This window comes from Eublepharis macularius, chromosome 6 (assembly GCF_028583425.1).
Source record: "Eublepharis macularius isolate TG4126 chromosome 6, MPM_Emac_v1.0, whole genome shotgun sequence".
Lineage (NCBI taxonomy): Eukaryota > Metazoa > Chordata > Lepidosauria > Squamata > Eublepharidae > Eublepharis > Eublepharis macularius.
Window position 1 is genome coordinate 25,032,079 of NC_072795.1, and position 27,003 is coordinate 25,059,081.

The 27,003-nt window shown below is 43.4% G+C and overlaps 1 protein-coding gene across 3 annotated transcripts in view; it reads left to right on the forward strand.

The window, feature by feature from the left end:
• The first annotated feature begins 2,409 nt into the window (after positions 1-2,409).
• Positions 2,410-27,003, forward strand: part of ZBBX (zinc finger B-box domain containing) — a 57,045-nt gene continuing 32,451 nt past the window's right edge. For 2 of the 3 annotated variants that reach the window (XR_008597323.1, XM_054983391.1), the window contains exons 1-7: positions 2,410-2,461; positions 7,128-7,252; positions 7,676-7,789; positions 12,365-12,452; positions 14,037-14,085; positions 16,352-16,467; positions 19,044-19,139. Coding sequence is in view for 1 of the 3 variants with exons in the window: in XM_054983391.1 (XP_054839366.1) it covers positions 7,185-7,252; positions 7,676-7,789; positions 12,365-12,452; positions 14,037-14,085; positions 16,352-16,467; positions 19,044-19,139 (531 nt within the window). In the remaining 2 variants the exon portion in view is untranslated. The remainder of the gene's footprint in view (positions 2,462-7,127; positions 7,253-7,675; positions 7,790-12,364; positions 12,453-14,036; positions 14,086-16,351; positions 16,468-19,043; positions 19,140-27,003) is intronic. The other variant, XR_008597324.1, reaches the window with a different exon arrangement.

Consider the following 27,003-nt stretch of genomic DNA (forward strand, 5'->3'; position numbering starts at 1 on the left):
TGCATTCTGAACACACGAGTACTTCTTGTTCTGGTTTTGTATTTGTTGAAAAATAAAATCCTGCCCTCAAACCTTAGTTGAATTATGGTGACCCTTGGTGGGGTTTTCGTGGCAAAAGACTCAATGGGCTTAGACTGGAGTAACTCTGTTTAGGATTTCACTGTTAGAGAGGTAGTTTTCCATTGTCCGCCTCTCTAACGCTGATCTTCATTGGAGGTCTCCCATCCAATTACTAAGCAAGGCTGACTCTGCTTAGCTTTTGAGATTTGACAAGAGCAGGCTCTTTTAGACTATTCAGGTCAGAGGTTTATACTGGTTATTCTGTGCTTATATTTTAAAAAATAGGCTTAGGTTTTCCAGCACCAAGGTTGTAACCCTTTGCACCTTTACTTGGGAGTAGGTTGTGTTGAATCCAGCACGTCTTACTCCTTGGTACACAGGCAACTTTTTAAGAACTTTTGAAAAGTTCCCATCTGTTGGCTGATGGTTGACAATGTTTGAGACACAAAATGGAGAAACTGAGCTATCAAGATTTGTGGTTGTTGGTGAATGTAAACCAGGCACATTGATCAGCGTTTTGTTCAGATTTGTAGTTTATATAAATAACCCAGATCCACACATTACGGAACCATCCAAATAATGTTTACTTGGTGTTTATTGATCACAAACAGTTTTATAAGATTTTTTGTAGTGGTTACACTGATTTCATCTCTTTCAATTTCCCTCCTGTAAAGGTATGTGCAAGGTTTATGATTATTTCTTGAAGGATCCATCTCTTCGCTAAATAATGCATCTGTTAACTATTAATCCTCTTCCTTTTTAAAATTATTGTTTTAGTGTGTTGGCTAACCTTTTATATTGTGTATTGATCTATTGCCTTGGGCCATAGTTGTTTTTTTTTATGTTGCTTGCAGAATGATAACAAATAAAAGGGGGATGGACTGCTGGGAGAGCAAGCATTCCTAAATTGTATCTTAAGGGCTCGAAGACACACAATTTTAATGCAACAGTACATCAGTTAACAGTGCAATCATATGCAGTTACTCCAGTCTAAGCCCATTTGATTCAACTAGTTAGCAATCCTAAGAAGGTCTACAAAGAATTCTACTCAGATCTACTCATTTTGCCAACCTCCAGGAGAAAATGGCTACTTTGAAGGATATGCTCCATGGCATTATATCCTACAGAGATCTCTCCTTTCCCCAGGACCTGTCCAACCCCAGCTGAGACCTGGCAGCCCAGGCCTATTCAATGGGACTTACTCCTAGGAAAGTGTCCTTAGGATTGCACAGTACATTTCAATACAGCCAGTGTGGCGGGGTTGGACTAGGACCTGTGTTCAAGCCTCCATTCAGCCAGCAAGCTCACTGGGTGACAGTTGGCTACTTACTCTTCTACCTCACAGGGACGTTGTGAGAATAAAATTGGAGGGACAGAGAACCAAGTACTCAGCCTAGAGATCCTTGGTGGAAGGGTAATAAATAAGTAAAATTGTCAACAAAAGTAAGTAAAATAATAAATACAATAATAAAAATAAATAACAATAAATGGACACATGCTTGCTTTGCAATAATTCCAGATAGATGCCACCTTACTGTACAAAAGCAAAATAAAAACAGCAACCCACTTCCCGTCCCCTTCTGTTACATTTTTGGTATAAATACTTCTGCCTCCTGGGCTAACCCTTCATGCACCTAATGAACTGCGCTCTGACTCGGGAGAGCTTATGCCGGAAAAAAAATCTTTTTAAGTTCCACAAGTAAGGTTGCCAACTCGGGATTGGGAAATTCCTGGAGATTTAGGAAGGTGTAGCCTGGGGTCGGTGAGGGGCCTCAGGAGGGTATATAATGCCATACACTCCACCCTCCCATGCTGCCCTTTTTCTCCGGGAGAACTGATCTCTCTCAGCTGGAGATCAGTTGTAATTCCGGGAGATCTCCAGCCACCACCTGGAGATTGGAAACCCCCCAAATTTCAAGCCTTCTTTTTGTTTCTATAATGGCAAGGGGTATTTTGTGTGTGTGTGTGGGGGGTTGTTTGTTTAATTGTTCTGCTCTTTGTAACTACTACGCATGGGAAGAGCACGATTCGGCTCCAGTAGCACCTTAAAGACCAACAAGTGTTCCCACGATATAAGCTTGCGAGAGTCAAGCTGCCCTCGTCGAATAAGCCTCCGCGGAGAGCCGCCGTCCCGTGCGGAGAATCCAGGCAGGCGTTCGAGAATGGAGCCCGGGCTGCGCCGCGCAGCTGCAGCGTCGCCGTCCTTCTCCCCCCCCCCCCAAACCTGCAATGGAACCTTCCCGAGCTCGGAACACTCGCGGCTCCGCTCCCCCCCCCCGCCTCTCCAGTGGGACGCGCCCAGGCACCCCGTTGCCAGGGGAACGGCGAGGCTGGCTTCTGCGCGTCTGGCCGGCCTCGGGGTTCGGAGGCCGCGGCGGGAGCGGCGGCGTGAGTCTTGAGGGTAAACGCTGGGATCGGAGGGGGCGGCCAGGGAGGGGCGACGGCTTCGACTAATTTCAACGTCGACCTTTTTCTACGCCCCAAAAAATTAGGTTGCTAGCCTCCAGGTGGTGTCTGGGGGTCTCCCGGAATTACAACTGATCTCCCGGCCGTACAGATCAGTTCCCCTGGAGAAAATGGCTGCTTTGGAGGTGGGTTCTATGGCATTATGCCCCACTGAGGTCCTCTTCAAACTCTGACCTCTCCAGGCTCCAGCCTCAAGACCTCCAGGAATTTCCAACCTGGAGCTGGCAACCTGTCAGAAGGGCCGCTTCAGCCGTGTCTTAAACAGCTGCTTGACAGGTGGATGTAAAACAGGTGGAGCTTTTTTATTCCTCTGAACGAAGTCAGTGGGGTGAGGAAGGAAGCCTTCCCCTGCTATCTTTCTGTGTCTGAGGTCACCATCAATGGCCCAGAGAAAGGGCCCAATTTAAAAAAAATAAAAAAAAAACCTAAGAGAGGGTCAGAGGCATCCTCAAATAATTTGCTAAATAATAATAAAATTAGCTTGGCTTTCTTCTGTCTCGCTAACACCATTTTTTACTTGCACTACTGGGTGGAAGAATTTTTTCATAGGGTTTGGGAGTGGGATTTGCGGTGAGGCTTCAGTAGGGAATAATGCCATAGAGTCCACCCTGCCACAGAGGTCCAGAGGAACTGACCTCTGGGCCTGGCAATCAACTTTAATACCAGGTGAGCTCCAGGCCGCACCTGGAGGTTGGTAACCCTAGTTTAAGCGGGACTTTTTTTTTCCTGGTGGTACTCAGCAGTACTGAGTACCTGTACCTTTTTGTAGGATCATTCCCAAATCCTGGGCATCTTTTTTTTTTTTAAAGCACTGGATTTAAGTATTATTAATTTCAGAGGAGCAGACATGTTGGTTTATACTACAAAAATAAAGCAGGAGTCCAGTGGCACCTTAAAGACTAACACAGTTTATTCCACCATGAACTTTCATGAGTCAGAGATCTCACGTCATCAAATGAATTGGAATTTACAGTGATGTCTTTAAGGATGCCGCTGGACTTAAGTTTAATTTTAATCCCACAAGGGTAGACCCTGTTAGTCTGTTACAGCAAAAAAGAACAAGAGTCTTCATGGCAGCTTGAAAACAAACTGGGCAACAATAGAATCATTGTTTTAAAAATCCTTAAAATATCCAGTTAAAATATTGAAGCAAATTCCTATAATTGCAAAAAAAACTTGGCATATCAATGTAGTGGGAAGTGCAATTATCTTTCTATACAGAATGGCAATAGAAAAGAATTCCTAATAAGGGAATGCCCCACACTAAGAATGGCACTTGGATAGAGATTTCCCCTACTTGAATCAGGTTCACTTAGTGATATGCAGTCCCACTATGAGTAATAACTCTTCTGTCTCTTCTCATGACCACTTTCTGCCTAGCTGTTCTAAGACTGTAGCCCTGTTCTGCGCACTTGGGAGAAATCCCATTGTAAGTTGGTTTAGTACATAGCTGCTGTTCTCTTTGAGACAGAACAATGCCTTGAAGATTACTATTTTAGAAGGGATTATCAAGTGTCTTGCTGGTAAGGCAGGTGGTTCTAGCCTGTAATAAGTCATGTTGCCTATGTGGAAAATCTTCACCTGTTGATTTTTGTGTGTGTGTGTGTGTGCATTTTAAGTACAGAATCTCAGGTGGCAGCTCCGTCTGTGTCCCAGAAGGCTGAATTGTTTTGGTCTGCTTCTAGCTTATGCTAGAATTTTAAAAATGACTTTAAGGTGCCATAACACTCTTGTTTGTTTTCCTTTGTACCTGCTTCTGTTGTGTAACAACTACAGTATTTTGTTAAATCAAAAAGAGTCCAGTAGCACCTTTAAGACTAACCAATTTTATTGTAGCATAAGCTTTCGAGAATCAAGTTCTCTTCGTCAGATGCCTGATACAGAGACTGGTCAAATACAGAAGAGGAGGAGAGAGAAGAGGCAATTAGGGGGAGGAAGGGGGAGGGTGCAATCAAAACATTCCTTTGCTAGTATATGTAAACATCTCCTTTTAGTGTGTGTATCAGTTGGCTTCAAAGGAGTTTGCCCTGTTAGTTTGTAGCAGCCAAACAGCTAGACCATCCAATTCCAATGCAGTATGAGCCTTCTATAACCACAGCTCTCCCTGCCAGATGCATCTGACAAAGAGATCTGTGGTTCCCGAAAGCCCATGCCAGGTGCCACTGAGCTCCCCCAGACCCCACCTCTGTAAAGGAAATCTGTTACCTGTGGTAATGTGATAACCATTCATAGTATGCTCAGTGGCACCTGGCGTGGGCTTCCCTTCCTCCCCCTAATTGCCTCTTCTCTCTCCTCCTCTTCTGTATTTGACCAGTCTCTCTATCAGGCATCTGACGAAGAGAACTTGATTCTCGAAAGCTTATGCTACAATAAAATTGGTTAGTCTTAAAGGTGCTACTGGACTCTTTTTGATTTTGCTACCACAGACTAACACGGCTAACTCCTCTGCATCTATGACCATGGAAAGCACAGTATTTTGTTAGAATACTAACTCCATTTCCAAAAGATGTTTCTTTTAATCAATTATACCGCTTTTTCACCCAATCCTGTGCCACTTCTTTCCTTAGTACAGGCCCATCCCACATGGCTTTCAAGTGTGCAGGTCCCATGATCTTCAGCATATCCTTTTTTGATGATCAAAGTATGCCTCTCCTTCCTGTTCTGCCGCCCGAAAAGCTGATTGGATCCAATCTAATGATTTTCTTCAGCCTGCACTGGGCCCTCTGATGGGACAGCTTTGACCATGTCCCTATCCTAGTGTGAAAAAAAAACAAGTTGCTCAGAGATCAGTGAGTCTTGCACTAACCCAAGCTGGTGTGAGAGAGACTTGCTCGCTGTTTCCAGCCTTTCATGGAAAATGGAGGGAATGGGTTTAGAAGAAACATCAGAAGAACAAGAAAGTAAATTGCATGCCAGATGTGGGCTTTAATTATTTACTTAGCTTTTTAATCAATTCAGTTAATAAACATAAACACAAGCTCAAATATACTCTTTTGTCCATAATCACACTATAAATACCTAGATATTCACTAACTGGAATAATTGAGTCTACAAACATCCAATTAAGAGATACCAGCTTTGATCCATGTGTTTAATGCACCTAAATTGTTGCGGAGAAGTCAGCACAATAATTTTTGTTGTGTCCCGTGCTTCCAGTAACCATTCACATTTATTCAGAAACTTGGATCTTCCAGTACTTTGCAAACAATATCCTTGCAACTGTCAACATATTAACATCATTTCTCTCTATAGGATTTGTACTAAAACTATACAAATTAAAAAGAAAACTTCCTGATGTTCAATGGAAAACCAATATTCCAGATATTAAATATTAGGGTAAAGGATGGGAAATATTTGGGAAACCAGGATTTCCCAAATCGTAGGGATGCTTCTAGATGATACTTTTCTACACGGGCATGCACTTGTCGTAATGTGCTTCCCACAGTCACATTGGCAGTTGTAGGGAACTGCTTCTTTAAAAAATAAGGATCCTAAATGGGCTCTGAATGGCGAAAGGAGGAAGGAAAAACTGCCTACTCCCAGTGCAGTTTTCTTGTGTGAAAACTGCATGTGTGGGGAGGGGGGAAGTTTCACCAATTTCCTGCTTTACGTGGAGAATCTGTATGCAGATCCTTCATGAGGAGCAGCAAAACTGGTAAAATAACTCCCCTATCCGCATGGTTTTCTTGCAAGAAAACTGCATTGGGAGGTAAGCAGGATCCTTTCTATCTCTCATGGTGCTGTTCTGAGCCCATTTGGGCTCTCCTTTTTTTTTTTAAAAAAAGTTCCCCACAGCTGCTGTGTAGTTACAGGGAGCACATTAAAATAAGTGCATGCCCATGCAGAAAATAATAATCTAAATGCATCCATAGTCTGACACTAAACACTACACCATGCTGTTTGGTCACTTGAGGATTCTAACAGATGATTGTATCTTGAAAGACACCTGCTGTGTGAATATATTACAGATGTGACTGTGCAAGCAAGACTTCTGGTTGTGCAGGCATTTTATTATGTCCCTATCTTTGTAATTCTGACAGCTTCTGTTAGCAGAATAAACAACATTCATCTACCTGCATTAAATTGCAGTGATTTTTGCAATCTTCCTTGCATCATGTTGCAGCTTTTAGTATCGCACAGTCAACTGCCGCGACTTTCTGTGGATGTGATTAATAAAATTAATGTTTTAATAAGCACTAAGAACAAAGTCGAGATGATGAGAAACTATATTAAGCCAGTTACTGCAAGACCATGAAAAACTTTTGTGGCATGAGCTTTCAGAAGCAGGTATCTGTTTTGTCAGATATATCACATCCACACAAGAGGCAATATACTATGTTTACATGTTTTTAAGCAGGTAATAGAATTTAACCTTCACTTTTGAGTTTGAATCCTGTGGACATTTACCAAGGAGTAAGACTTGAGGCTAACTTCTGAGTAAACATATATGTTTCTATAACCGCTCAGTGTTTTCTTGTGTGAAAAAATGACTATTCCACTCCCCCTCTCCTCAATATAGTAACAGAATTGATCATAGGTTATGATACTGCTTTAACTGCAGTATTAATTGTTTGTTGAATTTCTGCTTCTTTTGTTCTCAGCAGGCTCTCAACTCTATATGGTCTGACAGATCACTGTAATTTTATAAATTTGCAATCATGAATGTCAATGACTTCGTGATACTCCCTGGTTCAAAGACGGGAATCTCTGTAAAACTGAAGGCAAAGTAAGTTCATGTCTTGTCACTGCAAAGCCATGATACCTATTGTCTTTCCATGCCCATCATTAAATGTTGTTTATTTCTTCATCGCTGCTATGGCTGCAAGCCTTAAACTACTTGCTTGGAAGTAATTTATGTTGAAATCTGTGGGACTTCCTTCCAAGTAAAGGTGTTTTGAGTTTGGGGTGCCAGTAACATCTCTGTTAATGCTTTCTAATGTCTCTTTTGCTTCCTTCTGTTTCTGAACCTCTTTAGCAGAAGTCCTTGGGCCTAGACTGCAAATGTATAGACCAGTCTCCAAATCCTGAAATCCAGTTTCTTTGTTTCCTTCATGCTTTCCTTGTATCTCAAGTACTTGGTGCAGAATAAAAGAACCGTACTTGAGTGCCACGTTTTGTTCATGTGTCTGTTTAAATTTACTCTCTTCAGAAGTGTGCGGGAGTTGCAGTTGGAGAAGGTTCAGCTGGAACATGACAATAAAGAAATGGAGAGGAGATTGCAGCAGCTTCAATCAAACATGAGCAGAGAGAAGCTAGAGAGAGAGTAAGTGTCCTTTAGAGCGATCATTCTAGTGAAGGAATTTTTATCTAGGGAACTAGTGATGAGTAACCCAGCCGAGACAGCATAGGGCTTTCTTTTCTCTGAGTTCTTTCCCTTTCTTTACTCTGAACAACCTTCTGTTCTACCCTCTGAACCCCAACTTTTTAATATTCCTCAGTCTGCTGTCAAACTGCTGTCTGACCCTTTTCTTGTTTCTCACATAATGGCCATATTTATTTATTATTTTGAATTACAATCCACCTTCCTTAGTGGGACCTGAGGCGGATTACACACATGATAAAAAAACTTTTCAGTCAGTTAGTAAGTGGATTATGATACAACATTTGAATCTAACAGCAAAGATTAGTAAGATAAAAACGCAGTTGGGCTGGGATTGTAGAATGGGGGGAAGAAACCCGAACAACACGTGCTAATATATCTATTTAAGGCAGCAAGATGGTCAGTATAAGGAACAACTTTATCCTTAATAAAAGTCACCACATGAGCTGAAACTTTACTATAGAGCTTTGCTTCTACAAGAATGCCCTCCTCCACAGTTCTGTTTTGCAATGTTTTTGAAATGATAGAAGCACAGGAGCATTCCTAATTGCCTAAGGAAGACTGTTTCATAGTGTAGGAGCTATCACACCTGGCTTAGTGCTTCCCAGGCACAAAAGGGGCTTTTTGAGAAGCGTTATGGGGGGGGAGGAATGTGACAACCATTTGACCAAGTCTCCCCCAAACTCTAGCAAGGGTTTGAGGGGGCAGAGAAGGAATCTCATAGGGAAGGCTGAGGTTCCTTCACGTGAAACTAGCCCTCTGGATGAACTTGGCTGTCTCTCTTAGCTCCCTGGTTTGTTGCGGATGACAGGAGTGGGGAGAAGGACTTCCGTAGGGCTAGGAAGTTATATTTATGACATCACTATAATGCTAGCCCCCTCACCTGTGCCACTTTGTCTCTTCATGTGCTTTTTGACTGTCCTTTTTGCTTTATATAATCTGAGCAACCTCTGTCCCTATTCCTTTATTCATTTCAAAGGTTTATATCCCACCTCCACCATTTTGATCTTCAAAGGTTTTAGTGGAGATAAACTTTCTTATGTAGGCCTTCCATACTGGAGGCAAGGATGGGGATGGGGAAGCAGGGATGAATCATACAAGAAGGGACTGGGCAATCTCACTTGCAGTCTTGACCATATGGTACATCTCGTGATCCCCAGCATAGTGGGTTGGGGGGGGTCAAAAGGGGCTCCTCTTCTCTCTGAACCCAGCAAAAACATTGGTCTTGTGGTGGAGGATAGAAACAGAGAGAAACCTCTTCCCAGAAACACCATTCCTTGGACTTGTTTGGAAGTGGAACAGATAAGAACGATAATTCCTTGGATGGGTGTCAGAGTTGCTCTTGCCATACAGTTCTTTCTGCAGCCACTAGGCTTGATGGCAGTTTCACCCTTCCCAGTTGGGCTTGATGGAGCTACTGCCCTCCTTCACTGATATTGTTGCCTGTTCTGGCTGCATCACCCCTCTTCGCTGCAATCCGACAAAGTTTTTTCCCCGACATATCTTGGTATATCCATTAAAAAAAGAAATTTTGTATAAACTTTATTTGCAAAATGTTTTTGCTATAAAAAGAATAGTCTGTGTTGTTTAAGGTGCTGGCAGTATTTGTTATCGTAGCCTTTCTCTGGGGTTGTTTACATATCCTGGTAGGCTATGAATGGGTGCCAGTTTTCTGTAAACACATTCATGGCCCTAGTTCTACTTATCTGCAGTTGGATAATGGCCCAAAGTTTGTACATTGCATTACATGCCAAGCCTTCCTGCCCCACTCCACAACAGATGCTTTCTTACTGTGTTTCCAATTTTTCCACTACGATCATTACGGCAGATGATAAGCAGGTTTCCTGCTAATACTTCTGCGTCCTCCTATGGAGTGAACTGCATGTTCACTTGTAAGTTAGTATATTCGTCAATTGCTTTTTAAATGGCTGAACAGGCAGAGATGATTTTAAACTGAAAAGCAGGTTGCATGTTCATCTGTGCAAACAACTGTAGTAGAAATTTCAGGCGCTTCCTGATACACTGACAGTTATGTCCTGTGCAAGGGCATTGCTTTGCAGGATTCCAGCCTTCGCCCCCCCCCCCGCCCCCGCCCCTGCCCCAACCCTGTCAGCATTTGGATATCAGAATTCATTTTCAAAGACTTTCTCATCCGCTGAAGTTCACTTGGTGTTCTTTTGGAGTTTTTCATTGTTCTTCTTTTTTCTTAAGGTAGTTATCTTTTAATAGAATCGCAGGCCTATATGAGTTTAAGTGCATAGGCATGCATTTACAGAAACACCAGAAAGTTGTAATTGTTCTGTATTTGATAGAATCCATTTAGGAAGTCAGAATGTTCTGCAGACAAAGCACAACCCTGAATATCTCTAATTCTTTTCATTTCAGTTCTTTATTAACCTCTCTGTATCTGTTTCCCTTCCTTGGTAATGTGAATAATAATGCTAACATTCCTCCCTCGGAAGAGCACTGCCAGGGTGCAGTCATTAGTGTTCCGCTGCACTTAACAAGATATATAGTCCCATTTAAGTGTTAAGTGTTGCTAATTGCCTTGGATCATCGCCATTAATTTCTGCATCCTTTTCTCAAAGCATTTAATGTTGGATTCTAGTTTTGAGAAACTCAGTGGTTAGAACCCCATTTTTTGTTGTTTAAAGCAACGGCTCTTCAGTTTCTCGTTTTAATCATTCGCTTTGCTCGTTGCTTGCAATGAGGCAAAATCGTGTTGGAACAGGAAGCAATTACGGTTGCATAGAATGGGGTTTTCCCCAGCTTTTTGTCAATGCCCTGAAATTTGGAAAACTCTAGGCTTTGTGGGCCTTGTAACCTGCAGCAGCCATTTGACAAACTCAGCAAGCTCCTGTCTGAGAGGATAGCAGAGAAGCTTTCCTGTCCCCTTGGGATATCTCACATTTATTCCAGAGAGAGATTCTCTGGAATAATTGGCATCTGGACTGGCGTCAGCATACGCTGAATTGGGGCCGCTGCCAGGGCTCTTGGCTTCTGGTGGGACTTGCTGCTGCTGAATCTTTACTTACGCATTTCCTCTGATGCCTGCGCTCATGGGCTTCCACTGCCTGCTTGTGAGTGCCTTGTCACCTGCGCGCCCAGCTGCCTACTGCTGAAGAAGGGCATGTGGGTGACGCACAAAGCGTCAACAGTCCTGATGGCCGTGGCAGTGGCATTTCTAGCTGCATCCACCACCGTCGGGAAAATGGTTTGCAGGCAGTGTGAGCAACTGTGACTGCAGGTGGTGGGAGAGCTTGCAAGTAGGCAGGGGGAATGATTCAGAAGCAAGTGGGGCACGTGGGTGAGTGGGCAAGAAGAGGGGCCTTGTAGTGAGTACGGGGGGCCCCTGGGCACTTTCTGCCCAGGTTCCTCCAAAACCTGGAACAGGCTCTGGTGGGCAAGATGAAGCAATAAAGCTGTGTCTGGATGGTTCCACTGCAGACGGGTGATCACTTGATTTGAATTCTACTCAATGAGAAAGAAACAACAGGTACCAGAATGAATAGATATTAGCCCAGAATTTCCTCCCGGTTTTATATGTGGGCATTTTTTTTTTTTGTAGTGGGAGAGCATCCCATTATGTGAGCTATTGTACAGTCAGACATAGGTTTACTACCTCCCCTACTGTTTGTGAGCACATGCAAGCTAACTGCATGTTTCTTCTGAGCCCGGTTTATTTTTTACATAGAAATGTAGCATCAAAAGGGGGAGATTTAGAGTTGATAAGTGGTGGTGATAGGGAAGGGTTGAGCACCCCTCCCCACACTTCTCCATTCTATCCCCCCACCCCCCAAGCTGCAATTCTTAAAAAGCAAATGTTTGGAATGTGGTTAGCTGATAAAATATCTTTGGTGAAAGGCTGCCAGGAGGGTTGTCTTCCTGTCTATCCCTAGCCCATACTGAAAAAGCTGCCTTGGTCCAGTGAACACAGTTGCCTCAGTATGGGGTGCAGATCCAGTTTATGTTATGTGCGCCAGTAGACACACCAATCAGATAAGCCACAGGCTTGGAAACAAGGGCACTTCTGCTTGCTCTTTTGCACAGTGTCTGCCCCCCCCCCTGGCCCCCATGCAGCATTTGGTGCTGTTTCCTGTGGTCCACCAACCATTGGGACCCACTTTTCATGCAATGCATTGGGCTGCAGCAGGAAAGCCACATCTCTCAAGTAGAGCTGAGCTCACAGTTTGGGTCCATGCCTGGCATCCAGTGCTTCCAAGACCCTTTGATTTCAACCTTTAACCTGCCTGTTGAAGTCAGCAGGGCTTAAAGGCGTGCCTTGTATTTTAAGTTTTTTTCATGCACCACAATGCATCCATTTTAAATGGAAGAATTGGTGCTAATAAAGTCCATCTATCCGATATTTATGAGCTCCCTCCTCTCTTTTCATATGTGTGTGTGTTGGGAAGGGGTAGTATTAGAGGCATAGAAAAAAAATTATGCATATGTAGAAGCACATAAAAAATTGAAGGTAACAAGCAAGTAAACTGACTCTGCTGTTGGAATTTTTTGTAGAAAAGCAAATGGATATCACTGGAAGTCTGGCCAGGCTGGCCTGGGCCTGCAGCCCCAGTTATCACAAAACAAGGAGAACGTTGCAAAGGTGAGAGTGTTCCTGAGATTTCAGGTGGGCTCACAGAATTTGCTTGCTTAGCTAATTTTACATTGTGTTCAAAAGAATTTTTTTTAAAAAAGTGCTGTCAAGTCACAGCCGACTTGTAGTAGCCCTGGCAGGTAAGAGACTAACAGATATGGTTTGCCGTTGCCTGCCTCTGCATACCAGCCCTGGTCTTTGTCAGAGGTATCCCATCCAAGTACTAACCAAGGCTGACCCTGCTTAGGTTTTGAGATCTTATAAGATCAGTCTAGCCTGGATCATCCGGGTCAGGGTCCCTGTCTCATATGTCCCTCCCCCCCTTTTTTTTAAAAAGAGTGATAGAGAAATCTATCTTCCTATACAGAAGCTTGCTTTGGAGTCAGTACTGCAAACATAACGTAAGGATGACAGATTTTAGAAAGGTTTTCTTCTGTCATGGAATTTCATTCAACTCCGGTTCAATTTATTTTCACTGATTAAAAATGCTACAGAATTGTTCTAGCTTTATACCTACCTATGTGTGTGCCATTGAGGGTTGTCTGGTGTGTGGTTTTGGCTTTAAATGTCTTCCTTCTTTTTTGCTGTTCTGTCATTGTTTTTCTATCTGCAAGCTCTTGTACTACGAAAAAGGAGATTTTGAAAAGTTCTTGTGTGTGCAAGGCCAGTAGTGGAGGAAGGGGAAATAATCACTTGTTTTTCATGTCAGAAATTTTCTTCCCTTTGGCTAATTTCTATGATGGCTTTGGTGGATTTTTAAGAATCCATGTTGTCTTTTTTAAAAAAAAAACATTGCGCTGAGTGTGTACACAATTTGAATAAATTTTCTGGACCACTGTAAATACTTCAAAAAAAAGTGTGCATAACTGTGAAAGGCTTAAACTACTTTTTTTTTTACCATGCAGATGAATAGGGGAGTGTGATTCGGGTTTCCGATTCAGGTAAAATACCTGAAAAGCGCTGCTTTGCGCTTTGTAAGTTTCCAGGCTGGCTTTTTCATTCCATTGGGTGAAAGAGCTGGCTTGGAGTGTTTCAAAGCTCAGAGCATTGCTTTTCAGTGCTGCTTTGAGCTTTGAAATTTTCCAGGCTGGCTTTTTCATCCAGTGGGAAGGAGGAAGAGAGAGCTCCCTCTTCCTCCCTCCGATTGGGTAAAAAAAAACCAGTGCGGAGTTTTTCAAAGCTCAGAGCAGTGCTTTTCAGTGCTGCTTTGAGCTTTGAAAGTTTACAGGGTAGCTTTTTCATCCAATGGGATGGGGGAAGAGGGAACTCTTCACCCTTCCCATTGGGTGAAAAAGCTGGCAACAACTCCTGCTTTGATCTTCTGTATGCTCCGGATTTTTACGGAGCATACCGAAGCGGCTGAAATGCTGAAATCCCGAAGCGACTTGCCACTTTGGGCTTAGGGGTTTTCCGGATTGTTTTCCCGCCTTGGATAAACCCGAAGCGGGAAACCCGAACCTTTTTCCTGTGCACACCCCTGCAGATGAATAATTTGGCCCAACAATGGATGGCCCCAAATAGTAAGAAATCCAAAATGGGATTCTAAGAATCCACCCAGTTGAAACCATTCCCTCTTCTTTTTTCTTTAAACAGATTTCTTCAGGCAAAGTAAAACTGAGAGTACTCAGAGAACAAGCTCAAGGTAATGAATTGTCAGTAGTTGAAAGCTGTTTGGCCAGGCATGAGAACTTGGGTTATTTGTTAAGTTGGGCTTTTAGGGAAACTTTGGTTGGACAACAGAAACAGATTTTTAAAGATTTAAAAAGGAATATGGAGTTTATTGAGGGACTGGGTACAATATAAGGAAGGGGTGGGGGGAACTTATCCTACTAGCAGATATTAAAACAAAGCACAAGCAACTAGCATATGGCCAAACCATACCCAGAAAACATCAACTAAAACTGTTCCCATTCCAGTTGCAGCATCAGTTACCTCTAAGCTTAAAGTGTAAATTTGGGGGTAAATGGGGAACAGGAGAGAAGAGAAATGAGTGTCTAATCTTTCTAACTAGCTGAGAGAAGCAGAATGCTCTATGTGTGGGGCAGTGTTAATTGGAAAATAAAGGGAGATAGGTGAAAGATGGGGAGCAAAGATATACCTTTCATAGTTTGCATTGAAATCAGGAAAAGGAAGAATCCAGTGTGCTGTAAGTCTGTTGCAGTCCTTGGGATGCCCAAAGAAGAATAAGCTATTTCAGCAAGGGTAAGCCAACTGTGGGGCTGGGGTAGCAGGTAGGATCCATACAAAAGTTTTGGGGCTGAGAAGTAGCTTTTATGTACCTCTGGTTGTATTGAGAGGAGTGCAGTTTCTCTGCCGTGATGGGATTGGGTCTCAGCTAGAAACGTTGAATCTGATTGGAAGGTTTGCATTTTAAAGCACCCAGAGGAGTTAGCTGTGTTAGTCTGTAGTTGCAAAATAGTAAAGAGTCCAGTAACAAGCTGTCAAGAACCACAGCTCGTTTCATCAGATGCATGAAGAAGACAGCTGTGCTTCTCAAAAGCTTATGCTACAATTTGGTTAGTCTTAATGGTGCTACTGGACCCTTTAGCATTTTAAAGCAGTGGAAGGTGGAGGCAATTCCAAAAATGAACGTGACTACTTTACCTGACAGGTGGCCAGCTCAAGCCTGTAGGACAAAGGCTAGGTAGTGGCTTGATTGACTTAACAAAGGCCAGGAGATTGTTGATTTCTTTATGATTCATTAGCTTAGGGAAATCTGCCTTGTAAAGCAGATTCCTTAATGGTCCTGGAAAATTATTGCCCAGCAAACTCTGATCTTTAAACATGGCCTGAATTGTGATGACCCTCAGGAAGCCAAAGAATAGAACTATTGTCAAGGGAGTGTCCAGGCCCCCAGGGGAGCCTGGCTACCTTCCTGTGTGTGAGTCGGCTTTTCCATTCCTGCAACCTCATCGTAATCTCTGGGTTTGATATCAAGCATGGCCTCTCTCTCCCTCCAGCAATCCCAGACAGTATATTGCCCGAGAAGTCATGGGGGTGGTCAGGAAACATGGCTTCTGCCCAGGGTTCCTTTCAGGACTATAGCTGAGCACTCACACACTTCTTGGGGTAGACGCTGCTGCATTCAGGCTAATCAGGATCTCTTAGTTCTATGGCCTTGGAGAGTCCTAACTAGTCAAAAGGGCTAACTTCTAAGTACAATTCAGGATAACCTGATTTGCAGGAGGGAAATAATCGGAGTGATACAAGGAGAGGTACTTTTGTCTTCCAAAGTGGTGGGGTTTGATTTCATTAGTCCTGCTTTGCAGTTTCTCCTGCAAAAGTCCTTCAAAAGTACATTCGAGCTGGGGAGTGGGGGGCGGGGTGTGTGCAGGTAAAAATTAGGAGGGCTGGCACTCCTGCATCCTGCCTCGAGTCAGCTCCTGCTGAGAACCCTCGTTTGCCAGCTTTTGTTATTACAATATAAATGATGAATTAATAATTTGAGAGAGTATGCTAGAGCAATCTCCCCTCCAAGAACTTAATGCCCACATCTTCATCCTAACAAGTAGTATTCGCCTAATTAACGTATTACAAAGTCTGTCTATAAAAGGTTACCAAAAGATATTACAGGGACCTTTAAATGCCGTAGATAATTTTCTCATTGTAATGTTAAACAACAAAATTGTAAATTGAAATCTCAGTAATCTAAATGGGACTCATCTTTTCTTTGAACAATAATGAGCTGCTAAGTTTTTATTTCATTTTTATTTCACTCTTTAATTGGAATTAAAAACCATTCACTTTGATGCTTTCCTGTGTCCAGATGTTTCCACATTAACAACTCTTCAAGTAGCTTCACATTTTTATTTATGTCAGTGTTTCTCTTCTCCATGCCATTCAGTGCTGTTCAATAATCTGTACTTCCCGCAGTTTATAACTGTTTTTATGTCCGTTACGCTTTGCAGTTCCAGAGTCAGCTAAGCAGTTAGGTGCACATAAAGTCACAAGTGCTGCATCCACAGAAAAACCAAAAGCTAAGGGGAAGGCATGTGGTCAGTGTGAGACAAAGACTGCCTTGCTGGTAAGTTGAGAGTGGGGGAACCCAGTCCTGCTCTGACTGGGGGCAGAGATATGTAAGAATATCTGGGGCGGAAAGATGGCAAAGCTCACCATTCAATACATTCTGGTAAGTTATTTCAGTACTGAGATAGTGGATACAAAAATCCATCACAAAAGATAGCAGTACTGCTATCTTAAGAGGCCCTTAAGATCTTTAAGGATAAAGCTGTCTCTCTGGGGACCGACATCATAATCCAAACTATGGTATTCCTCATTGCTATGTATGGTTGTGAAAGTTGGACAGTGAAGAAAGCTGACAGGAAGAAAGTTGATCAATTTGAAAGGTGGTGCTGGAGGAGATCTTTGCAGATACCATGGATGGCCGAAAAGGACAGCTAAGTGGGTTCTAGATGAAATCAAGCCTGAATTCTTTCTAGAAGCTAAAATGACAAAAATGACGCTATTATGCATGAGAAGACAAGACTCTCTAGAAAAGTCAATGCTGCTAGGAGAAGTTGAAGGCAGTAGGAAAAGAAGAAGGCCCAGAATTAGGTGACTTGACTCAATAAAGGAAGCCAGGGCTTTTAGTTTGCAAGATCTGAGCAAGGTTGTTAATGATAAGATGTTTGGGACATCGTTAATTCATAGGGTTGCCGTAAATCAGAAGTGACTTGATAGCACATCACTCTCTCTCACACACTACTGTATTGGATCTTGAAATATTCTTCTACAGGACTTTAAATGTGTGCATTATTGGTTAAACATTGGTGTTTATAACTGACAAACTCGGCCAAAATACGCTGCATTCCACCATCTCAATTAATGATGACCAAATAAAAATTCTGTGGAACCAGGCATGTGCATGCCCTCATCTCTCCCTTTGCGGGTGGGAGTGACTTGAATATATGAGCTGGGATTGTACATCCCTATTCTCACTGAGATTTTAGAAAGCAGAACCGTGGATCAGTTCCTCCGTGTAGGGTGCACTTGGAGGAGGAAGTGGGCCAGTGCCCACAGAGGATCCACTGCTGCAAGAACGTTCATGAAGAGATGAGATTTATGTATGCATGCACATCTTTTGATAAAGTTGGCGATGGGTAGTGTAGATTTGCATACTGAGTGGTCTTGGACCATAGCAGTCAACCCGGTTGGAATATCATGTAAGCTGAAATGCTGGTTATTGCTGCGTAGAATTCCATGGAGGCAGATGCTGAGCTTGAGTAATGATGTTAGCCAAGGCTGGCACCACCGTTGAGGTGATGAGGCGGGGGCCGCGGGGCCAGAGCGGGCGCTAGAGGGGGTGCCAGGGGCGGAGGTGCACATCCCGCGCCACGGCCAGCCAGCCCTGCACCACCACTGGCCAGCCCCACGCCGCCGCCACTGCCACCCGCCTCCCGCTTCTGGGCAGGCGCAGCAGCCATGAGCCAGGGACTACAGGTGGCTGGGGCGGCGCACAGTGCGCGGGCGGCCTCCTCACTCCACCCCAGCCACCCGCCGGCAGCACTGTGTGATGATGTCATCACGAGATGACATCATGCAGTCCGGGGCTGCGCGTGCGCGAGGCTGGCCTCCAGCACCAGAAACCCAGGCACCGGGGCTGATGTTAGCATCTGGCTGATGTGTTGCTTAATTAACAAAACAAAGCAGAAGTCCAGTCTTCGCTATTTGTGAGAAAGGCCAGAGCCTTTGATCTCTCCCATCATCTATTAAGCTGCCCAAGTGATATAGGGAGTGTCATCTGATTTATTATAGTAGGCTTTTTCAAGTCCTCTGTCTTTCCCCTTCTCTGTCTGCAATTCTCCGTAAAAAAAGGTTGGAAATGATTTTCTTTCTTCCTGTTGTAATTGAAGAAGTGAGCTATGACTCAAAAGCTTATCCAGAATTAAATGTTAGTCTTTAAGGTGGTTTCACAGGACTTCTGCTTTATTTTGCCGCAATAGACTAACATGGCTACCCCACTGGAACTACTTATTTCGTACCACTGGAGAACCTCATGGAGCTTCCTGTTCTTCTCCGCAGCCCTCCTTCGTGCTTGCTTCCCCAGCACGAGTTCAGAACGTTGCTTCCTATTGAGAACTAAAGAAGGGGACATTTCAACCATTCCTATCAAATAATTTGGCATCATCTGTGCTTTTGTGGGGGCGTAAATGGTCCCCAAAGACCGCAGGCTGCCTTGCTTTGTGTTCATCCTCTTGCCAAGGAGAAAATCAGTACGACTTCATTATTTGTTTTAAGCACTCTGAGATTTCATTTTTCTTTATTTGTTTTTATGTCCTGAAAACTTATTCCGTGGCCAGAAAACTTATTCCATGGCCAGAAAACGTATTCCATGTCAGTTACGTTGTTGCTTCCTCGCCTCTTTAAAATCCATGCCAGCTTTACGATAACCTTTCTCCAAGCAACTATAGACAACAGTGCGGTCCTGTATAGATGGAGGTCTGAGAGGAAGTTGTATATAATAAAAGCGTAATTGAACACCCCTTGTAGTCTACATTCCACTTACAGTTGCTCTCTCCCCTCCCTTTCAAATGGTTTTGTGATATAAACAAGAGAAAAGCAGAAATGTAGTTTGCTTTTATCCCTTTGTTTTTTCTTAAGGTGTGTTTAGACTGTGGAGAAGACTATTGTCCTAGTTGCTTTGCCAGAATCCACCAGAAGGGGGCAATGAAGCTCCATAGAACAACTTGTTTGCAGGTGTGTATTTTGTGTGTGTCTGTGCAGAAGGCTCTAGCTTAAAATTTTAAAATCTCTCTGCCAAGACGGCACAACCATTTTACAATTCCATGATTTCTTTTCATTGTCTTATGTAGAAATCTTTTTATATTTCTCATGGCAGGCTTGTCTGCATTTATCCTTAGCAGAGTTATGTCTTCTGAAACATTTGTGAGTCAACGGAAGAACCAGAAGGCTGGCTGGTCTTATAAAATGCCATAGCTGCTTTAATGCTGGATCTGAAGTGAAAGCAAATAATTGTCAATGTGTGCAGAGACGGAGACAGTTACTCATTATCTTAGGCACGTGAAGGTTTCATCAAAGACTGGCTCACCCAGAGCTGATCTTTCCCCCCTTAATTGCAGCAGAAAGCTCACACGTTTGTGAGGTTTTGCTGTATAAATAGTTTGCGAACCATTTGCCTGAAACCAGCAAGCATAGCAGGGCTTCATGTCCGTTTTTGTGAGTCACCATGTCTGTAACGAAACCATTAATGTTGAGGCCTTGCTTGGCTGTTCCTGCTGGCAGAATTCTTTCTTTCTGCTGGTTTGACTTCCAGAGCAAATGATGAGGCTGACCAATGTGATTTGTGGATTTTTCTAACGCATGGTTTCCTGCACCATCTCCTGTGTCTTTTTTTCCCTGGCCGTGGTGCACATTTAATGCTTAGGTGATGCACATTTATTTGGTGCACACTTAATGCTTAGGTGATGCACATTTATTTGGTGCACACTTAATGCTTAGGTGATGCACATTTATTTGGTGCACATTTAATGCTTAGGTGATGCACATTTATTTGGTGCACATTTAATGCTTAGGTGATGCACATTTATTTGGTGCACACTTAATTCTTAGGTGATGCACATTTATTTGGTGCACATTTAATTCTTAGACGATGCACATTTATTTGGTGCACACTTAATTCTTAGGTGATGCACATTTATTTGGTGCACATTTAATGCTTAGGTGATGCACATTTATTTGGTGCACACTTAATTCTTAGGTGATGCACATTTATTTGGTGCACATTTAATGCTTAGGTGATGCACATTTATTTGGTGCACACTTAATTCTTAGGTGATGCACATTTATTTGGTGCACATTTAATGCTTAGGTGATGCACATTTATTTGGTGCACACTTAATTCTTAGGTGATGCACATTTATTTGGTGCACATTTAATGCTTAGGTGATGCACATTTATTTGGTGCACACTTAATTCTTAGGTGATGCACATTTATTTGGTGCACATTTAATTCTTCTAGTTGGGGTGGGCCTATTCGGGAAGTCTTCCCATGCCGCTGCAGTAGCATTTGAAAGCCAGAAGATCTTCCTCACCTCCTTCCTAGCAGGGCAATTCTAGCGTATGAGAGACCCGTGTCTTTGGCCCTGCCCATACAATGTTCTCTGAAAAACATTGCTGTGGCATGAGAAGACTTTTATCAGCTGTAGCTTGAGGATATCTTTGTGAAAAGCTGGGGGCGTTTTCTTTCTCCTGAACTCTACATTCTACTTTGTAAAGTGTATGTATGCCATCTCCCATTTCAGTGTTTGTCGTTTTCTTTCCTTACAGAGCAGTGCCTTGGTAATAAATTGTTTTTTTTAAAAAAAACAAAAACAGTCAGGGAAAGTGAGGGCTGTATGGAAGGAGCATAAGAACAGCATGCATTTGCTGTAGCACAGCGGTTAAGTGGTTTGTCTGCAAATCAGCACTCTACTGGTTCAAATCCCACTACTGCCATGAGCTCAGTAGGTGGCCTTAGGTAAGCCATGCCTCTCCGCCCCAGCTCCCCAGCTGTATTATGGGGATGATAATAACACTAATTTGTTCACCATTCTGGGTGAGGCACTAATTTGTCTAGAAGAGTGGTATATAAGTGCAGTTATTATTTATTATTATTGTTAAACATTTATCTGTGTTGGAGAGTGTCCTCAAGTCATAGCTGACTTATGGTGACCCCTGGTGGCTTTTTCATGGCAAGAGACTAACAGAGGCAGTTTGCCATTGTCTGCCTATGCAACCCTGGTCTTCATTGGAGGTCTCCCATCCAATTACTAACCAAGGCCAACCCTGCTTAGCTTCTGAAATTTGATGAGATCAGGCTTTCCTGGGCTATCCAGGTCCAGGAAACACTTACCTATTTACTTAATTTATGCCTTGCCTTTCTCCTCTGTGGGGGCCCAAAGCACCTTATGTCTTTCACTGCTCCTCCATTTTGTCCTCCCAATAACCCTGCAAAATAAGTTAGGCTGTGAGCATTTGATTGGCCCATGGATGCCCAGTGAGCTTCCATGGCAAAGTGGGGATTTGAACTGGGGTCTCCCAGGTTCTAGTCCAGGACTCTAACCACTATACTGCGTTGGCTCTTGTGTCTCAGAACTGCCATAGGGTATGTCTGGCTATTTTTTCTCACTTGAGGTGACTGCAATGAGTTACTGGTATAATTGTATATGTTACAGTACCACCATGACCCGTGCAGGTAGCTTACACATTTGAAAGATAATGGAACGTGCCTAAGATGAGACTTCTTTGTCTCCATCCTGACTAATAGACAATTGGGTAGTCAATCATACACGTTTTTTCCTTTTTCTAGCCTGTGTTATATAGTACCCTGAAAGTTTTCCTTTTTTAAAAAAGCCCTGCTGAGTAGCAGGGCTTATCTGATTTCCCTCCTCCTTGCCTCCTATGGGAGTCAGAATTTGTGCACATGGAATGGTGTGATAAGTGGATGGCTGTCGTGTTTTGCATTTAGGAATTGTTTTCATTCATAAAGTTCAGCACACACTGGCAAAGGAAAGTTACAAAAGTGGAAGCTGAGACCTTCCAAAGGCAAACTGCCTGAGTACCGGAGAAAGTACGTTCACTCATGCACCTGTGTGAGCATTGCAGAAGAGTCCATATTATCCTGTGTGCTTATATATACTTGAGACTTGTTTGAGATTACTGCTTGTAGACTCTTGAACATACAGCAAATCAGAGACCTGGCAGCAGTCAGTTTTGCATTTCCATTGTGTTTGTCTAGTGGTCCTGAAATTAAAAGAACGATGTTAATTTCTACTAAATATCTATGCAACATATAAGGATAAGCATGTTAAGCCCAGTGTTACGTTTCCAATTGTTTGAATAACTGTAGCAGGATAGGATGTGATAGGAACTGGATCCAGGTTCCCGGGCTGGATCCTGGATTCTCTGATTTGATTTAAGAAAGCTGGATTTAGCCAGATTGGCAAAAATATGGCTTTTTTCTGGAATCCAGATTGCATACTCTAATCCTCTTTTTCTTGGGATGCTCCTCTGCTCTGGAGCACATTTCTCAAGCCATAGGAGCTTTCACTCATGCAAGACCAGTGTAGGAAAGCAGCTGTCACCAAAGGGAAGTGCTATGCAACAACCACCTCCATAATAGACGAAGGGGAGTGCTAATGGAAGCAAGACTTTGAATCCAAGTCTTAATCTGTCCACTCTACAAAATTAAGCTAGTTTCAATTATAAGGCTTTGCCAGGCTTCCAACCAAAGAATGGGAAGATTTTAATGATATAAAGCAGCTAAGGTCTCTCATGACCGGGGAGTGTATGATGCCTTGAATTAATTCCAGGGGATCCAGATCTCAGGGAAAAACTCTTTCCCAGGAAAGGGAGTAATAAACTGCTTAAATTGCCAGCTGAGTGGAGATGATTTTCCTGCAAGGAGATACCCATTTATCCAGCTGTCAGGAAGGGGCAAGATGAGTGGCTATTTGGATGACTTGAGTGGGACAATAAAGGAGGGAGGTGTGCACCAAGTTCACTGGGGAAAAGAGTGCTGGGTGGTCATCAAGGGGCATCAGTCCCCAACGTCAAGATTGGGTGAAGGGAAACCAGCTGGGACAAGAAGGGTTAGAAGATCTGGAGAGCTCCATTAGCAGTGCTCAAGTAGGGACCAGGAACAAGGCAGGGAATAGAGTGGCACTGCCCTGGCTAGCCTCTGTTTCATATGTTTCAGCAGGCTTGTGTCCATCCCAGGGAGGGGATGCTAAGGTAACTTCTGTGATTCTATATTAGCTTCATATTTTTTATATCCTCTCGTAGTCTTGGCAGTAGTCCTTTACTGCTATGATACAGTGTAAAAAAGTGTGCTAGAGAATGAGGATCTTTCTCTTTTAAGAACTCAGACTGTGTTCAAAGAATTTCACGTATTTATCATGCGTCTATTAGCCAAGTGGTCCCTGCCTGGGATGCTTAAATCTGAGAATCAGGACCACTTGGCGACAAACCAGATGTTTCTGCAACCTTGGGAACTCTATATACCCTCTATTGCTTTGGGGGGAGAAGTGGAGTGAGCCCTCATACACATGCATTCCCCCTCACTGTGACAGGGTCTACTTAAGAGAAAGGATAGGCAAATTCAAGGGATGGTGTGAAGGCAAGGGGACAAGTGACTGATGGACTAGCTTTTTATGAATGGGACGTGGAGGAAGATGGCAGAATAAGTCGCATGTGAGGTGAGATGGATGGAAGGATTGAGTTGTGTGTGCTGTGTTTTGTATGGGGAAGAAAACTGATTTGTGAGAGCTGCTGATGCTGATGAATCATTGTAATGTTTGTTTTGCATTTCTGGAATTACTTTTTCTCTCTCCTCCCCTGCCTCCATTTGAAGTTGCCAGGCTGTTGATGCAAGCTGATATTCCATATCCCCCCCTCCGCTTTTTATAATAAGAGTGTTGAATCAGTATATCCATGAGCTGCACTTGAATGACCTCAAACCAACCCTTGTAGTTATCAATGATACTATAACAAAGGCTAATAGTAAGCAATCGGAAAAGATACCCCCATATATTTAAAGTGCAGTCCTAAGGAGAGAGACAGCGTTCTAAGTTCATAGAATTCAGTGGATTTAGAAGGGTGTAATTCTGCTTCGGGTGGCGGTGTCAGTAAATGATGAGAGCAGGTATGCACATTGTGGTAGCAATGGAGAGAGTCAAACATTGAACACAACAGGCAATGCAAAGCAATTAGACTGCCTCTTTATAACATAAGAGTGCTCACTAATTCTTACAGAAGGAGTGGTGAATTTGCATAGTATATTACACAGATTGTTGATTCTCCTGGAACATCTGTTAAGCGTAGTGCTTTCCAAGTAGGGAAGAGACATTGCCTGTGGTACAGGTGCTTCATCTGCTTGAAGTATAAGCAATAACAAGCATAATTTAAAAAAGAAAAAAGGTAAATCACATTGAGTAGCCTCCATTATTGTATTAGTTGTTAGCTGTTTGTGCGGGTAACATTTTTATTTATTTATTTTATTTACAGGATTTTTATCTCACCTTTCTGCCTGCACAGGGCCACCAAGGCAGCTAACAAATTAAAACATACAAATAAAAATATCATCTTAAAAGCCATTAGAAACAACACAAATATATCATTAGAACAATTTAAAACCAGAACTTAAAATATATACAAAAGATCAAAACAACAGTTCAAACATTGGGGAGGGAGGAGGGATCACTGAGGGAATGCCAAGCGAAACAGGAAATCTTCACCTGCTGGTGGAAGACGGCAATAGAAAGAGAGAGGCAAATCTCCCTGGGGAGAGAGTTCCAGAGTTTTGGTGCCACTACTGAGAAGGCCCTCTCCCATGTTGCTACCTGCCTAATCTTGGAAGGTGTGGGTAGCTGGAACAAGGCCTCCAAAGATGACTGCAGTGGTCTAGTGGGTTCATAAAGGAATAGGTGGTCTTTCAGGCATGTTGGTCCCAAACCATATATAACTTTAAAACACAGCACCAACACCTTGAATGGTGCCCAGAAACAGATTGGAAGCCAGTGTAGATGAGCCAAGACTGGAGTGATATGTGGAGTGATATCCCAGCTGCACCATTCTGCACCAATTGAAGTTTCCTAAAACATTTCAAGGGCAGCCCCACATAGTGCACACTGTAGTAATCTAATCTAGATGTCAGCAGGACATGCACCATAGCAGCCAGATCTTTCCTGCCCAGGAAAGGCTGCAGTTGGCTAACCAGTCGTATCTGGTAAAAGGCATTCCTAGTCATGGCTAGACATAGGCACGAACAGCATTACGAATGGAAAAAACCCACGAATAGGCCATTCATCTGTTTGCGAACAAGCCTTTCATGAGGCCCCATTCTAAACGAACAAGTGGTCGTTGCAAGCCTTGTTCGTTGCCTTCGTCAGCTGTTCGTCAAGGCAGACAGTCTGGCGCCTTTCAATCAATTCCCCTGGCAACGGAGGCAGGGACTGAACTCTGAACTCCTTCTGGCTTTCCTTCTGGCTTTAACTCTTCAAAGTACTTCCAGCAGAGAGTCCTGTTTTTGCCACTGTGAAGAGGAAATGACAGCAAAGGGCATCCCATGCATCATGTCTTTCCCGGGGTGCAATCTCTTTGAAACTTGGGGGGTCTTCGGAGGACAGTGAGGACTATGTCCCCTGCAAATTTGGTGGGTATTGGACATTGGAAAGGTCAGTTTGTAACCCCTCAAAGTAGCTTCCACCAGAGAGTCCAGTTTTTGCAACTGTGAAGAGAAAATGACGACAAAGGGGGAGACCCATGCATCATGCCTTTTCCAGGGTGCAATCTCTCTGAAACTTGGGGGGGGGGGTCTTTGGAGGACAGTGAGGACTGTGTCCCCTGCAAATTTGGTGGGTATTGGACATTGAGAAGGTCAGTTTGTGGGGTGTTTAAAGGGCCCTGCCCCTTGCACGTGGCAGGAAAGGGCCCTTTAAACTATCAGCTGGCAGGTGGCAAGGGTGAATTCCCCCTGCCACCTGATAGTTAAAAGGGATCTTTAAGGGGCCATGAACAACGAACATGTTTGTGAACAGGGTCATGTTCATTACTGTTCGTCGTTTTGTTCGTGGATGGCAACAAACAGCTTGTTGGGGTTCTCCCCCCCCCCCCGTTCATGCCCATGTCTAGTCATGGCTGCCAGCTGCCTATTCAGCAGTCGACCTGGATCCAGGAGCACACCCAGACTATGGACCTGCAGTCACCTGCTCCTTCAAGGGGTGGGGGCGGGTTGAAGATATATCTGTCTTGGAGGCTATGTAGAATGCACTATTTTCTCATGTTTGGTTATTGTAGACAAACCAGTGTTCTGCATAAATAACCCCTTCTCTTTGTTCAGCTTTTTCACACCTTGGGCTTTATCTTTCCACTCGTCAGATGGTGGCACATTCTTCTAGATGCTACTTCTGTTCCCTGGACAACAGAGGAAAATTACAGGTTTCCCACACCTATACCACTGCAATTCTAGTTGAGGGATCTTTTAATTCTGTGTATACACAGATGCACGCTTTGTGCAATATATCAACTTTTTCAAGTAAAGTTGATTTTATTAAACTAATGAATGGATAGAAACAGGAGATAAAAAAACATCTTAGTGATAGGTCTTAACAACAGTTTTTTAATGTCTCAGAAGGTCCTATACATTATCTATGCATATCTTATGTTCTAAGTGAACTTTAGCCACCCTCAGTTGGTTTTAATAGAACCCACCAGCGTATATGTATGTATAGAGCCCCAAGGAAGAGAGATATGGTCCTGGAGGAAATAGTGTGAGAAAGGAGCTGTATTTAAATCAGCTCAGGGTATGGGGGTGAAGGGGTGAGAAAAAGTACGTGTGTGTTCGTGTGTGAGGGAAATGTGTGAGGGAAACGGCTTTTTTTCAGCAGGAACACTGGAACGGAGTTCTGGAACCTCTTGAAAATGGTCACATGGCTGGTGGCCCCGCCCCCTGATCTCCAGACGGAGGGGAGCTTAGACTGCCCTCCGCACTGCTCAGCGGCATGGAGGGCAATCTAATCTCCCCTCAGTCTGGAGATCAGGGGGCGGGGCCACCAGCCATGTG